Here is a 17,620-nt window from a genome sequence, read left to right as displayed (position 1 = left end):
TTTGCAGAAAATGTTGGCATCACACTGAGCCAGACATGTTACTGGTCATATTGGCAGAGTATATTCATAAGCTCATGTTACTGTCACTGCATTCAGCTCAGGAGCATGTGTATGAGAGTGAGAGAATTAAACAGAAAAAGTGAAAAAGAAAAGCAATTGAGTTATTTTGCATTCTCATATAGATGTGGATATATTAAAAAATGCTGATGGTGTGCGTCCCCGCCTTGCGCCCAGTGATTCTGGGTAGGCTCTGGACCCACCGTGACCCTGAATTGGATAGGTGGTTACAGACAATGAATGAATGTTGGTGTGGATGAAGACAGGTACTGTTTTACATACTGCTACCTGCTTTAGTGGAAAGGAATGCAGCAATCATATCAAACAGATAGTTGTGGTTGGTTATGTCTAGCATCAGCACTACTGCCGATTTATTTAGAAAGGTAAACAGGTAAAAGATTTGTTGGGAATATTTTTAAAATGGGAATACAATGTCAAGAAGGGTAAAATCAAAGGACGTAGACATTTAAAATGTAAATATGAAACAGTAAGAAAATGTAATATTACATTTATAATGGACAACATTATCAGAATTACCAGTATTATCTTGATATTAATAAAATGTGCTGAAAATTTCCAGAAGAACTAATACACAACAGAAGAACAAAACAGAAGAGAAAAGTAGCTCCTAAAGGACATGCTTCACTTTCTACTTTGGTGTCCACATGGATGATTTAGAGACTTTAGAATTGTTCATTTGAACTTTTTTAATTATGTACTTCAAACAGAAAATGGCTGATAAGAATGAGGAGGGGTCTTCTGCAGAATGCATGTGAATAATACCACACCAGTCACCTTCAGTTTACTCTTTAGATTAAAAATGATATATTTCCACCTCAGCTGTAGTAGCTTATAGACTATTACAATAATTAATAAAGATTTTAATGTAGCTACTTTCAGTGTGGCCATAACTTGTACAGTAATATATTATCTACTATCAATGGATTTTTTTGACTTATGAATAATTGTTTGAATAAAGGTTGAAAAAAAACAGACCTAAATGAAGAAATAAACTCTACACAAGCTTGTATATTTTGTTAGCCTTATGTAAAAGCGTTATCATTGTAATCACTATAATAGATATTATGTTTAAGTGGTAAGTAAGAAATCTTTATTTGTAGGGCACTTTCACAAGACAAAGATGCTTCACAATTAATAATCTAAATCAGACACAAAATAGTAACCAAAAACATTAAAAACAGACAGACAAAAAACACACTACTATGATCACAGCTCAAGGAAGCTAGAGAATAAAAATTGGTGTTTCTTAAAAGAAGATGAGAAGTCAGAGAGTATAATATGCAGGGGAAGGTTATTCCAAAATTTAGGTGCGCACACAGCAAAATCACATTCTCCTTTTCACTAACCATCTATCCTTTAGACTACCATGAGTTAAAAGTGGTTAAAATCTTGCTTTGATGAAATCCACATACTAGTCTCATGAAACGACCAGTTGTAAACATGGTCACAGGCTGTAGTTTTAAAATGTTACCGTGGCGCTGCATCAACAGGCTGAAAAGTCTCAGAGCTTATGTTCACCCGAAAAAGATTTTGCATTTGCTTATCACATCTCTCCAGACATAAAATTTATATGAAAATCTGTAGCGAGCCACCAGAAAGGGACCAAACACCTCCATGCCTTGTGCCACAGTTGGATGCCTATTATATCCAGACCATGTCTGTCACACCCTCGCCACAGATTTGTATGTAATGCTACATACTGAGGCTGCTCTTGTAAAGGTTATATACTTATATACATGTACTGTACTTAGTACTTGGGAATTTTTGACCATTCTTCCAGAAGCAAATTTGTGAGGTCAGACAATGAACTTGGACAAGAAAGTCTGGAATGCAGTCTTCAGTATAATTCATCCCAAAGGTGTTCTATAGGGTTGAGGTCAGGACTCTGCTGGCCATTTAACTTCATCTATATCAAACTCACCCATCCACATCGTTACGGACCTTGCTTTGTGCACTGATGTGCAGTCACGTTGGAAATGGAAAGGGCCATCCCCAAACTATTCCCACAAAGTTGGGAGCATGAATTTGTCCAAAACCACTTGGCATGCTTAAGCATTAAGAGTTCCTTTCACTGGAACAAAGGGGCCAAGCCCAATACCTGAAAAAACAAACCCACACCATATTTGAACTGTGATTCATCACGAGAGAACACGTCTCCACTGTTCTAGAATTCAGTGTTGGCATACTTTACACTACTGCCTTAAATGCTTTGTATTGCACTTGGTAATGTAAGGCTTGAATGCAGCTGCTCGGCCATGAAAACCCATTCCAGGCTCTCTATGCACTGTTCTTAAGCTAATCTTAAAACCACATATATTGGAGGTATATAATGATTGACTGTAGAAATTTGGCACCTCTGCGCACTTTGTGCGTCATAATCCATTGATCTTACAACTTTGTGGCTGAGTTGCTGTTGTTCCCAATCGCTTACACTTTATTATAATACCACTGACAATTAACTGTGGTATATTTAGTAGCGAGGAAATTTCAGGACTTGATTTTGTCAAGGACATGTGTTATGCTTTTAATCTGAACTGAGCCTACAGAGATTACAAAATCAACCAGGCATTATTACAGCCTGCAAACTGCAACAAGTGTATTACAACAGCACGTGTTGGAAACCAAATACCCTTGAGAGCTGTGGGTTGCATTTTGTTGACGCCACAACAGTGTAGATTTTGAGGAGGACCAGTAGTACTTCGGGCTACGGAGGACACTCAGTTGATCACGAACAACACTAAATCGGATTTGCATATTAAACACCACAAAGAAACTGGATTTTAAAGTCACTAACCATCTACCCTTTTGATTACCATATGTTAAAGGTGGTTAAAATCTTGCTGGGATGAAATACACATACTAGGCTCATAAAACGGCCAGGTGTAAACATGGTCACAGACTGTAGTTTGTTTATTAAAATGTCACCGTGTCGCTGCATCAACAAGCTGAAAAGTCTCAGAGATTATGTTCACCCGAAATAGATTTTGCACTTGCTTATCACATCCCTCCAGACATAAAATTTATATGAAATACTGCAGCGAGCCACCAGAAATGACCAGTTACCCACCGAATTTATTTGCTGTTAACACTTAGGGAAGCACCTGTCACCAAAGCAAACAAACGTATTTTCCAAAGAAACATATCGTACCTGCCATGGTCTCTTTAACCGCACGCTGCACAGCAGAGTCCCAAACACTGCAACGGTACTTTCAAAAGACTTCGCAGAAAGTCTGAGATTGCATTAATATCACTGTCAGGACTGCCGTGCAACTGCCCAGTCACATGACCCTCCACATACCCTTAACCATCCACCCACTTCCACTCTGAACGCCGCAGTCACTGTCCTGATGGCAGAGCTCGTCTCGGTTTAGTCTCAAGTGATCCTCGTTACTCCCTACGCCCTACATCTTTCGAAGACTCAGTATCCTACCACTGTAAAATCCTAAAGGCTTATTTTGTCAAGTGCTTCTTCAGAATTTCGTACTTACGGCCTTTCAAGTTATGATTTTATTCGTAGTATTGAAGTATTCACTCATACGATCATATTTATGTGACATTATAACTGGGGTGGGGAACTTTTTCACTGGGGGCCAAATTAATATATAGCCTATCTCGTCGCCGGCCACAGTCTAATGAGATGTATATTATTGAAGCAGTACGTCCTCAGCCAATCAGACAGGACTTTGACCACTGAAATTGTTACAGCAATTCTCCTCGTTTCTATTGGGTGAAAAGAGGTGAGTCAAGACACCCACCTCATGTTAAGAAGAGCCGACATGTCTGCTGATTATCAGTGTGCTAGCAAAAAATTATTCGTGAGCACGTATTAGCCAATATGGACGTTATGCCTTCCCAAATTCTTGTATTTGAAACATACCACACTCGTTATGAACAATTCTTATGTTAAGCTTGGCACACACTACAGGATTTGGAAAATAAAACAATTTGGAAAACGGATTTAAAAACCACACATTCACACTCTAAAGGTCAAGTCTTTATATAAACGAGTCTAATCACAGACTATGGGATTTTTAAAATAATAACCGTATAATAATAATAAAATCATTCATTAGGGGATAGGGCGACACACCTATATATATAAAAATAATGAGCTGTGGGCCATGATCATGCTGGCCCCACGCTGAGAAACTGTCAGTAACTACTTTAACTTTAAGGCTTTTACTGATTTGCACTGTGTTATAGATTTAAAACATGTATCTGTATACATATTCTATATCTATTTGGTGCAGTTCTTGCAGCAATTTGAATAATGTAAAAAGCACTCCGTTTATTTGCATAACAATCTATTACAGAAAGCCAAAATATATAGCCATGGAAAATCTAGAAATCAGGTTAGCCACACACAGATATTGGTTCTCCACCTTTACAAAACAACAAGCTTGTATCCTGTGCCTCTTATGTGCGGTCACTAAATGATGATGAAAACACACTTATTTAACAGTATCAACCCTTATTTATTTGGAAACCACCATATTTGCACTGTCCACTGTCACTATCAACATCTGTCGTCTGATAGTATGACACTAATGTAGCCTAATGTAATGTAATGTAGGAGTATTTAAAATTGTCCAAATTTCATCTGATAACTTTTTACAATTTTACATAATTTATAGATATTTTTGCTCAGATAACACATCAATCAAACTGATAAAAAGTTTAAAGCACAAATTTCCTGGTAAAGTGAAGATAACGTACTAATACATGCCTGTTTTGAAAAAAACCTTATATATATATATATATGTGTGTGTGTGTGTGTGTGTGTATGTGTATTTTAAACAAGGTTGTACACCGGCGACATCTAGTGGCCAGGAATATAAGGTCTTTGAAACAATCTTACATAATGGAGTGTTGCTCAACCATGGTCCTGGAGGCACTTTGCCCTGCACCATTATTTTTTTCCTTTCTCTTAACACATGTGATTCAGTTATTCAGTTTATGAACAAGTATTTTCAGAATTGCATAAATCAGTTTTAGTTACAGAACACCAGCCCACCACTTCAATATCTGTTGTGATTTAAATGTGAAAACCAGGCTGTCATGCTCAGTATTTATGTGTGTTATCAGTATTCAGAGGCATGCTACAGTGTGTCTGTTGTATAGTCACATGTGGTCTGCATACTATAGGAGAAAGGAACAATCATGTCGTCTGAACGGTACAACAGTCACACAGCCATCTTAAACTGTCCTAAAATTATTTTGGCCACGAGAACACCTGCCTTCCCATCCATTTCCTTCACACTCAACACCAGCCCCCAGCCAGGGCCTAAGAGGGGCTGCCTATAGTACCCTAACTCAATGAGCCATTAGAGGCCCCACTCAAGCTTAACTGCCACCCAAAGAGAGCCTTGCACAAATATACAACACCATTTCTTGCCTGTTCTTCTCTCAAAAGTGTAGAGCAGCTCACCATTTACATCCTGCTGGAAATCTTTCACTGCAGTGCACTTTCAGGACATTATAATTTAAAGGTTGAACTAGCCCATTCAAAGGTCAGTGAGGGCTATTTAAGGAAAGAACATGACAAGATATTTGTGTTTGGAGTAGAGTTTCTCTTTGTGTTTTTTCTTATTTCCAGACGAAAAATGTGGCAGGATTTTAACTCTTAGAAGCACACAGAGGCAGACTGGGACAAAAAAATCCCTGGCATTTTGGACAAGACTGGTCCACCACTTTCGATAACACACACCTTTTCTGTCTCTTGAATGTATATACCAACTGTGCTACGAACAACGAACTGGAACGTGAAATATGGCTGAACTAACAGATGGTGTAGTGGTGTCACCTTAAGTCCTCTCTGTGAAATATGGCTGAATTAACATTTCTGCGCGTTTCAACATTAGGTGTCATTCAGTCAGTCAAAAATCAATAAGGGAGGTGACATCAGCCTTATCTAATGACACATTTAAAGTGGAAATAAAAAGTCAGATATGAAGTTGTTAATAACAGGAATAATGGCTGCAGTTTTTTAACACCAGCCATTCGCCAGCCTACGTATATATTTTAGAGAAAGTGTGTACACATTTAGGTGTACATAGGTTGATTAAAGGAATACAGTGTAATAATGCTCTTTTTTTTTGTCTCCTGAGCACCCCCTGTCTGTTGTTGAGGGTAATTCTCGTTACAGTACTATAGTGAAATCAAGTTTCACTTCACTTCACCTCTCTTGCTTGCTCGCTCCCTCACTTACGGTGGGAAAACGCACAAAAAGAAATCTGATGTACACACAAAAACTGATGCATGCACACACAAAAAAAACACTGATGCACGCACAAAAAGAAAACTGATGCACGCACAAAAAGAAAACTGATGCATGCACAAAAAACGATGCACACACAAAAACTGATGCACGTGTAACCAGTGTCAATCTGCTAGCCCCACAGAACCACCTCTGCGTTGTGTATAACGTCAAATCACTCAGGAGTCGGAACAGTCGCCTCATTCATTTATTTCTGTGTTGTAAAAGAAAACAGTTTATTGTTGTCTGTGAGAAGGCACTAGAAACTCCTCTCTTTTTAGCTCTTATTGCAGACTGCATAGATACATTGTAACAAAACATAATGAATTGCTTTCAAGAGAAGTTTACATAAATTAAACAATAAATGACAATACATTATATATTTAAAATACCAATTACCAAATTATAAAGCTTTGAATATAATGACAATGGGCAGTAGTATTATTCACATATCTTCAATTTTAAGACCTTTAAATTGAAAATCAAAACACAACACAAATTCTAAACAGTACACAAGTGTTAATAAGCTAAACTGGGAAAGTATTAAATACTGTTCAAAACTACAGAATAATTATGTCAGGAAGGCATCTGCCATTTTCTACAACCAAAATTATATGGAGAGGTGACATTTTGTGTCCGACACTATCCCTTGCTGTACAAAAACGAAAAACAGACAATAAAATAGCATACCTGTGTTGTAAAAGAAACAGTTCATTGTTGTCTGTGAGAAGGCACTAGAAACTCCTGAGAGAACACAGGAAAAATTCTCAATATCTCAATGAATACACAGTGCCTAATCTACATATAACATGCAAATTAGCGCATAACACAGCCTCTCACTCAACAAGAAAACTCGACATCTCACTCGACAAGAAAACACACTTTTACAACCGCAAAGATACTTCTGAAATGTGCATTATACTTTTAACAAACTAACCAAGGTTTTTTTTTTATTAACTTTTTATGAATATTTAACATACTTTTTATACTACTCAACTTCACTTTACATACCGCTCCTTTCAGCTCTTATTGCAGACTGAAGGAGAGAGCGCAAGCCCTTGAATCATGTACCTTTTCTTAAAGAGAGAGTGCAGATTTTATTTTTCACTTCAAAACACACAAAATAAAATACAAACCAAATGTCGTAAATCATTAACAATTTTACCTGATGCAGATTTATATGAAATAAATAAACAAAAATAACATTTTATATCTGCTACATTCACCCCTCCTAAATTTTAAATAAAATCTGCTTAGGTAGTATAATTGTTTGCTCCACCTAGTGTTACCAGTTTGAATATTCAAGCCACGTAAACAAATTACAAAACCAAAAATAAAATTTCAACAAGATTTTCCCAATTCACACAAAGTTCAAGTGTAACCCTCAGCTTAAAATACTATCTGCAGGGCAGATTCAGAAAAGCCAAAGGGTGATCAAGCCTCTGACCCTCTTAGAGACATATGATGCCTTACCCACCATACTAACACTCAACTCTTACTTTTTTTCTTTTAAATGACAATTTAGCAAAATTACATAAACTACTTAGTTTGACTCCTTTTTAACAGTATAAATAAAAAAAAAATATGACAATAGAGTCATTAGAGACTGTTATTTTTTTTACCATCTTTTTGGCAATACCACTTTTCAATACTAAATTTTCAATGAGACGATTTACTTTTTTTACAGCTCGACCTGCTCGTGTTCGTACTACACCTGTTTCCGTGTCTATGTTAGATGTAACTGGACTGTTAGAGCTAAATGTAAGGTGAAATGCGTCACTTGATTTATTACTTGAGTCGGAAGTACGTTGAGAACTGGGATACATGTCTACTGAATTGGGTGGTGATTCTATGGGTATAGCGTTTTCTTCTGGACTGGTTTCTGAACGTACTGAACCACTACCACAGTCACTCAGTGATTCCAGGCTTTTGCTGTCAGTGTCATTTAAAACCCATGAACTTGTTTTATCCCCATTAGACTCTTCCTCTTCTATTTCACAGGACTGATCACACAATGGCCCATCCTCCAAATCACTTCCATTGCAATCTTTTTCACTAGGAATCACAACAGGCAGGAAACTGACATCAAGCAACAAATTCCTGTGCACAACTTTAGTGTTGCCCTTGTCATCAACTACCCTGTATATTTGGGTTTGAGGATTTCGATCCACAACTGTGTAACAAAGTTGCTTCCCAACGGTCAGCAAGCTTCCTTTTCCCCCTCTCACCTTTATTGGCAATTAGTACCCAGTCACCTTTATGGAGACTAATACCTTTGATCTTCTTGTTGTAGTTCTCTACCTGTCTATTTTGTTCTTTGATACTATGCTTTTGAGCGATGTCCATTGCTTCTTTCAGATTTGACTTCAGTTGCTCTACTGTAGCTTGTAGCTACTGCTGTAGCTTGTGACAACTGGATCTTTGAGTACTTGCTGAAACATAATGTCCACAGGAAGCCTGTGTATACGGCCAAACATTAAATAAAATGGGGCATACCCTGTTGTCTCATGAATGGTTGCATTGTAAGCGAAAGTTAGTGTTTGGATTTGTTGAGGCCATCTACTTTTGTCTTTGACTGACAATGCTTGTAACATATTGCCAAGAGTTCTATTCATTCGTTCAGTTTCTCCATTCCCCATGGCATAGTGGTGTGTGATTTCTCAACTCCAGACAGTTTGAGTAGCTCAGCAATAAGACTGCTTTCAAAATTTGCCCCTGATCACTATGTATACGCCCTGAGAATCCATAAACACAAAACACATTGTCCCACAGCTTTTTTGCAACTTGCTTTGCGGTCTGATTTGCACAGGGGAACGCATGAGCTAACTTTGAAAAGTGATCAGTAACAACTAAAATGTTCACTGTCTTTTGATTACTGTCCAAAAATCAATACACACCAGTTCCATGGGTGAAGAAGTCCTGATATTCTCAAGAGGAGCTCGCGCAGCTGGTTCTGGAGTCTTTCCTAGAATGCACCTCCGGCAATGTTTGATGTACTCCTTTACATGACGTTCCATGCCACACCAAAAGAAATGTTTTCGAGCTAAATAAAGGGTCCTGGCCTGACCTTGGTGTCCTGCTAAATCATGTATACCTTTCAGTACTTGGTTTCTTAACTTCCTGGGTAAAACATACTGGAGCCTTTGTTGTCTGGTTAATGGATCCTTCACTTTCCTGTAAAGTACTCCATTATGTAATTCCAGTCTGTCCCATTGCTTAGGTAACTGTAAAGTATTCAAATCCATGTTGGTTTTCTCCTGCCTTGAGGGTTTCTGTTTTTAAATAACAAAAGTAATGACTTTGGCAATCACAGGGTCTTCTTCCTGACCTTGAAGAAGCTTGTCAAAATCAAGTGTCTCTTGAAAATCATGTTTGGAATTTGTGAAATGCTGGATGCCTTGGACCAAATCAGTTGCTCTAGTTTCAATGGCCTTCTCCCACTGTTCATTGCTATGAGCTTGACACTTAGCTTTAAACAGCATCAGGAGCAAATGATTCCCTGGCTATAGCTTCCTCTGCCCCGTTACCTTTGGAGCTGATTACATGGGACTGAACTTTCAGACGAAGAGCATCCTGGATCCTGTCTTCCTCCATAGCCAGAGCCGGGACCAGGCCGCAGACAGACAGGCTAAACCGACCGTCTGCGAACTGTCTTGAGACGTCACCCAGGTTCAACTGTATTGAGACTGTGTCTTTCCCCCGAACTAAATGTAAAAGTAGAAAAACAAAATCAGCCTGTTTCAGCAACCTAATCAATATTAAATCATACACAACACCTAGCAGCAACACCTCAGAACTAAAATTTGGGTTACTCAACATAAGATCACTAAACTCAAAAGCACTCATCGTAAATGATATTATAAGTGATCATAAATTCAATGTTTTCTGTCTCACGGAAACGTGGGTTAAACCAAATGAATATTTAGCACTAAATGAAGCCACCCCCCTAGGCTATAATTATGCACATAGCCCAAGAATATCAGGCAAAGGAGGTGGAGTATGTGTAATTTACCAAAATACCCTAGAAATTAGTCTTAAACAATGTGACACCTTCTCTTCTTTTGAGGTTCTCTCCACTATTATTACAAATCCGGTCACAAAAAAGGACGCATTTTTATTATGCAACATTTACAGACCACCAGGGCCTTACTTAGAATTTCTGAAAGAATTCAGCAATTTTGCTACAAACCTAGCGGTGTGCAATCATAAAGTTATAATTGTAGGAGATTTCAATATCCATTTTGAGAAGGAAAGTGACCCACTAAAAAAGGCATTTACCTCAATCTTAGACTCTATTGGTATTACTCAAAATGTAACAGGGCCTACACACTACTGCAGCCACACTTTAGACTTAGTTCTGACACTAGGTCTTAACATTGACAAAATTAATATCTTACCGCAATCCTCAGCAATCTCCGATCATTACTTAATTTCATATGAGCTACGTTTTATCCATAATATATGTAAGAACCCTCGCTATTCTACAAGGCGTATGATAAAACCATCTACCGCCCTACAATTTATAGAAAACCTACCAGAACTATCGACCCCAGTTCCAACTCCATCAGACCCAATGGACCTAGATGTACTAACTGATTACCTAGAAAATACCTGTCGATCTACTTTAGAAAAGGTAGCACCACTTAAACATAAAAGTATAAGACAGAAAAAGCTCGCACCATGGTATAACGATAAGACCCGTACTTTAAAACAAACATTACGAAAACTAGAGCGGAAATGGCGATCAACCAAGCTTGAAGTGTTCCATTCTGCCTGGAAGGACAGCCTTATAGAGTATAGAAATGCCCTCACTAAAGCTCGCTCAGCATATCTGGCCTCGCTGATCTCCCATAATAAAAATAATCCGAGAGCACTGTTTAGTGTGTTTTCTAGAATTACAAAAAATCAAGCAGGTTCTGAACAACTAATTCCAGCAACTCTCACCAGTAAAGATTTTATGGACTTTTTTAATAATAAAATTGAGAATATTAGACAACAAACTCTAGCCACAGGATCAAATCCATCCTGGCTGCCACCTGATGTGAATGAAATAAAACATAATATAACTGTAAAAGAAAGACTTGAAACCTTTTGCCCACTCCCACAATTAGAACTAGAGAAGATTATCACCTCCGCAAACTGTACAACTTGCACACTTGATGCAATTCCCACAAAGTTGCTCAAAGAAGTACTACCAGCTATTATTGATCCTCTTTTAACTATAGTAAACTCATCGCTTAGTCTGGGCCATGTACCCAAAGCTTTTAAACTAGCAGTTATTAAACCTATGATCAAGAAACCAAATCTTGATGCTAGTACACTGTCTAATTACAGGCCTATTTCTAATTTGCCATTTCTGTCTAAGATCTTAGAAAAAGCTGTGGCCCAACAACTTAGTTCATATCTACATAAGAATCATATATATGAAAAATTCCAATCTGGATTCAGGCAACATCATAGTACAGAGACAGCTCTAGTCAAGATAACAAATGATCTTCTTCTTGCCTCTGATCAAGGCCACGTATCCCTGTTGGTGCTTCTTGACCTAAGCGCAGCCTTCGATACAATAGACCACAATATTCTCATAGAAAGGTTAGAAAACATGGTTGGAATCACAGGGACAGCCCTATTATGGTTTAAATCTTACTTAACGGAACGTTATCAATTCGTAAAAGTAAACAATCTAAATTCAAATTATTCTAAAGTAAGATTTGGAATTCCACAAGGCTCTATTTTAGGACCATTATTATTTACATTATACATGTTACCGCTAGGCACAGTTATAAGAAACCATGACATTAACTTTCACTTTTACGCAGACGACACACAATTGTATATTTCAGCCAAGCCCGATGACAAACACAGATTAAAGAAAATAGAGGACTGTGTAAAAGACGTGAAAGGCTGGATGTTGCGTAACTTCCTCCTCCTAAACAGCAACAAAACAGAGGTCCTGCTTTTGGGTCCAAAAGTGACAAGAAATAAATTATCAGACTTAATTTTAAATCTAGCTAACTTTCCAGTTAAACCTGGTTCAGCAGCAAAAAATCTTGGTGTCATAATTGACCCGGATTTATCATTTGATCAACACATAGGTAGTATCACTAGGACAGCTTTTTTACATCTTCGCAATATTGCTAAGATTAGAAATGCCTTATCCCTTCAGGACACAGAAACATTAGTACATGCCTTTATTACTTCAAGGCTTGACTACTGTAACGCACTACTGTCAGGATGCACCAGCAGCAATTTAAGAAAACTTCAACTAGTTCAAAATGCTGCAGCTAGGGTCCTCACTAAAACTAGAAAATTTGAACATATCAGCCCAGTTTTATCATCACTTCATTGGCTGCCTGTTAAATTCCGCATTGACTACAAAATTTTGTTATTAACATATAAAGCTCTACATGGGCTTGCTCCTGAATATCTTCAAGATACAATTTCCTATTATGAGCCCCCACGTTCACTCAGATCACAGAATACTGGATTTTTAAATGTTCCCAGAATTCAGAAGGCCTCAGCTGGGGGAAGAGCCTTTTCTTATAAAGCCCCCCAACTCTGGAATGATCTTCCAGAAAATGTTCGGGACTCAGACACAGTCGCAATCTTCAAATGTAGGCTAAAAACTCATTTGTTTAGTTTATCATTTGGTAGCTAATGCTCCCCCATAGATAAAGGCGGCAGATCCGGGGGGTCCATGGACACAGGGAATTATAGTATACTGAGACGCTGGTGCTGTCATCCCGCCGCTTCTCGCGATCACTCAGGTTTGTTGACGGTGGAGCGGAGGGATGCCAGTGTTTCAGGATGCTCCCGTGTCTGTGTGTCCTCCTGGTTCTCTCCTTTTAGTTAATGCTGTCATAGTCAGATCTGCCGGAGTCATTAGCCACACTCTGGAAATTTTCATATTTTCTACTTTACAAACACAAAACAGTTCAAAACTAATTCCATCCCTTTACATCTTTCCGAGTAAACGACTGCCACCTGTCTGTCTGGACACTGATGGATGACTGTCGAGATCCTCCTCCACGCTTCAGACCAGCTGCCCACGCTCCAGCAACCACCAAGTGCCTTGAAGCTGTCCCTACACTGAAGTTCTCATGGACTACTAACTATCATCACCAGTAGATTGACCAGAGGAGGATGGGTCACCCCTTGTGAGCCTTGGTTCCTCCCAAGGTTTCTTCCTCAGCTGGGGGAGTTTTTCCTTGCCACTGTCGCCCCTGGCTTGCTCACTTGAGGGTTTTACATTTGTCTTTACATTTCATGTCAAATCTTGTCTTACTGGAATTCTGTGAAGCTGCTTTGTGACAACATCAGTTGTGAAAAGCGCTATATAAATAAATTTGATTTGATTTGATTTGATAGCCTCGGCTTCACATAACAACTTCAGGTAAGGCTCACTGGTTAGTCTGTGGCTGACTGTTTGAGTGAAAGGGTCTCTGCTCAAAGTATCTGCAACAATGTTTTCCATTCCTGGAATGTATTTTAAGTCAAAAGTATATGGAGACAGCTTAGCAACGCAGCGCTGCTTGCAAGCATATAACTTTGGCTTAGTCATAATATATGTTAACGGACTATTATCCGTCCATACTATAAAAGAATGGTCTGTTTTCGCAGACACTCCACTTAAGTGCCAAAAACTCAAGCCTATGTGCCGGATATCGCTTCGGTGAATGACTCAAGGTTTTGCTCGCAAATGCAATGGGACATGCCCGATCTTCATTAGATGAGACCTGGGACAGTACTGCCCCAAGTCTGTCCAAAGAAGCATCTACTGACAAAATAAATGGACGTGAGAAGTCTGGATGGTCAAGGACAACACAGTTCAAAAGCTTTTCTTTGAGACAACAGAATGCATCATCACAATGTTTATTCCAATCAGAAGGTTTGAGCTTTCTGAAGGTGCCACTCATTTTCCCTATCTTGCCCGTCTTTTTCTTTCGTCACTGACCTGCTGTAAGAGCGAAAAGTGGCTTTACAATAGATGAAAAATTTGCAATAAAATGTTGATAAAAGAAAACCATTCCTAGGAAAGACATAATTCTCCTTGTTGAGGGAGTACAGCCATCTTATTCCATAAGATGTTGTTTTGTCAGGGCTGCGATCATTTCAATTTTTTCAGGATCCACTGACACCCCATCTTTACTGACAATATGGCCTAGAAACTTTACTGATGTTTGCATTAAATAGCACTTTTTTTGATTTAGCTTAAGTCGATGCTCCCTTAATCTCTGAAAGACTAGCTGTAAACGTTCCAAAGCTTGCTGCTCAGACTGGGCAAACACAAGAAGGTCATCTAAATAGCACAGTAGGCTACTAAAATTTAGGTCTCCGAATATACTTAGCATCATTCGCATGATGCAGGACTATTGCAAAGACCTTGTGGCATGTGGTTATATTCATATAACCCATGCAGGGTTGTGAACGCTGTGTATTTCTTGTCTTGGTCACACATGGGAATGTTATAAAAGCCTGATGTAAGATCCATTGTGCTAAAGAGGATATTACCTCCAAGTGCTGCCAGACAATCCGATTGATGTGGAAGAGGGTGTGTGTCCTTAATTGTTTGGGCATTCAACCACCTAAAATCAGTGCAGATGCGTAGGCCCCCATCTTTTATCCAACCCATAACAAGGGGTGATGCAAATTCACTGACTTCTGGATAATTCCTTGCTCCTCCATCTCTGAGAGGACTTGCCGGAGTTTTTGATAGTGAGCTGGCGGCACCCTTCAATATGGCAAGCGAAATGGATACTCATCCGTCAATCTTATGTGATGAACAAAACCTTTAGCCTCACCACAATCTAGAGAATGCTTCGAAAACACATCTTGGTAGTCGATCAGCAGTTGGACTAAATCCTGTTTAGTTTGGTTACTCACTTGAAAAAACTCAATGTCAATATCAGCTAATCCAATAGCGGCTAGTTTTTGTTTCAACTCAATGTCAATCAGGTTCATATTCGGTAACTGTTGGGTTGCATCCATCTGTTTTTTCTGACATATTCTATGGAATAATTCTGCAGCTAAACATGGAGACACATCGGCTAGTTTGCAGTTTCTTCTTAAGGTAATGGGTTTTTCTGTGGGGTTGAGAATTTTTAAAGGGATCCAACACTCTTCCCACATAGGCGTGATCAACTTTCCCACCAGGACATTTCTTGGTACTGACCTGGATGTGGTGGGTTCCACAGTTACTGTGCTTCCCAAAGACATGGGAGAATCACTAGGGAGTCTTCCCCAAACTAAGTATTCATGTCTAGGTAAAAGGGTCACAGCTTGTGTCAGCTTCACTGTGCCAATTTTTCTTGGTGTCTCCTCACCCCTCCAACGGGTCACACTCGTCATCATATCCAAAAACTGTTCACATTCAGGAGGGCACTGGAAGCCATCACATGAGACTTTCTGCCAGTATGCATCATTTCCTTTCATAAAATGCATAATTCCTTGATCACATTGGAGCCTATAATCAGGTCATCTTGTTGTCCAGGCACCACCAATTCTGGAACTACACAATCCATCCCATAAAGCTTGAGTTCCACTTCATAAATACATTTGGGTTGTGTCTGTTGTCCGCCACATCCAATAAAAACAATTTGCTCACTCAATGGCTTACTTTCAGGAAGGATGCCTGCGGCTAATAACTTTTCTTCCATCACATCACTGAAGGTGCAAGCCATGGAACCAGAATCTAACATCCCTTGCAGTTGATACTGACCATCGATGGTGATAGGAGCATAAAACAATTCAATAAATGGCTAGATTTTCTGTGTATTTTGGAACACCACATGACAATCTAACATGGCCTTACTTTTGTCTGCATACAATTGTGCTAAATCTTGATCATCAAATGTGAGGGTTGACTCCGGATAACCCACACACCCCCTCTCAGCGTGTGGGTTTATCCATTTAAAGGTAATGATGTATGTGCTTCAGAATCTACAAGTTTGTTTGATTTGAAGCTGGTTTGAGCCTGACACTCCCTTTTGATATGACCTGGTTGAAAACATCTAAGACACAAATGCTTCTGTCGACAGTGTGAATGAGTAGAATGATCAAAAGAATTACATACTCCACATTTCCTTGGCTGGACCATGGGTCCTTTGGTTGCTTGGGAATTTTGCTGAAGGACTACCCACGGTACTTTGACAATAGGCTGGTACTCGTTTCGCTAGAGTTACACGGCTAGGCTTTGTCAGCATCTGTGCTTTTACCTCCCTCTGGTGTTCATCAAGTCGCTCTTGCACCTCGGCAGAAGTCCACTTCTCAGCAGTTTTGAACTTAAAAACTGCTGCAAGGCTGGGATCTAGACAGTGTTTCACAAACATCATAGTTACTTCACGATTTGGATCTTCCATATTATGACCTTGTCTTTTCAAGCAATCGTCAGCTACATCAACTGCCCTGTTTAACCTAATCCAATAATCCATTGCACTCTCTCCAGGAGCGGGTATGGTATTATAAAAATCAGCAAGGGGCATAGACGAATATGTGAGTTCACAAAAATGTTGCTTAAGTATGTCAATAATCACTTAGGGTTATCACTAGGTCTCAATGAAGGGTTACTGCACAACGTGATTCTTACGATGTCCCTTGCTTTACTCATAAGCCTAGACTGTATTTCGTGGCTGTATTCAGTGCTGGGGATACTACTCCTTCTGAGGTATGTATCCATTAACTCTTCCCACTCATGAGTTGTGTATTTATCAGTGCCATCGGCCCTATAGTAGGGTGGGTCCTTAGCATCAGACTTCATGACTAATTTAACACCTGTCAAATTGGCGTCTGTAAAATGTGGAGTCTGACCAGGGGAATGAGCATGTAATCTAGTACCATCAAATGCTGTTCTACTTTGATTCAACTGTGCTGTGACAGACTTGCCTATTTCCTGGGCTATTTGTGTGATTAGATTACTTAGAACTGGACTTGTTATGTCTTCACTGAAAGTAGTGCGGTCAATAGGCTGATTAGTATGTTCTGCGGGTAAACGTGTCGAACAAAGAACAGGGGAGTCTGCAAAACCTGTTTTTCTTAAAGAAGTTTCCACAGCTTCCTTAAACAATCGCCCTTTGCCAAAACTAACATTACAACTGCCCTCGTCACCTTCTCTCGAATAGTAAGCCATATCAATTTATAAAATTGTGTAAATAAAAAGAGAAAGAAAAAAACAAAACAACCAATTAAACAGAGCACAGTCCAACTCACTGCTATGCAGCACTTTGTTACAAACAACCAACGGCGACCAAACTGACGTTGATCTGAAACAGCTGGTGAAGCTGGGGATCT

General features: G+C 39.1%; 1 protein-coding gene across 2 annotated transcripts in view; it reads right to left on the bottom strand.

The window, feature by feature from the left end:
* gyg1b (glycogenin 1b) overlaps nucleotides 1-10,680 on the bottom strand; it is a 94,139-nt gene extending 83,459 nt beyond the window's left edge. Inside the window, exon 1 of one of the 2 annotated variants that reach the window (XM_066683071.1) lies at nucleotides 9,862-10,680. In XM_066683071.1, the coding sequence (XP_066539168.1) occupies nucleotides 9,862-10,180 (319 nt within the window). In that variant the 5' untranslated portion in view covers nucleotides 10,181-10,680. Of the gene's footprint in view, nucleotides 1-3,226; nucleotides 3,447-9,861 lie in introns of those variants that run through there. The other variant, XM_066683072.1, reaches the window with a different exon arrangement.
* Between the last annotated feature and the right edge of the window lie 6,940 nt (nucleotides 10,681-17,620).

Source organism: Hoplias malabaricus, chromosome 10 (assembly GCF_029633855.1).
Source record: "Hoplias malabaricus isolate fHopMal1 chromosome 10, fHopMal1.hap1, whole genome shotgun sequence".
Taxonomy (NCBI): domain Eukaryota; kingdom Metazoa; phylum Chordata; class Actinopteri; order Characiformes; family Erythrinidae; genus Hoplias; species Hoplias malabaricus.
This window is presented reverse-complemented; position numbering and strand designations above follow the sequence as displayed.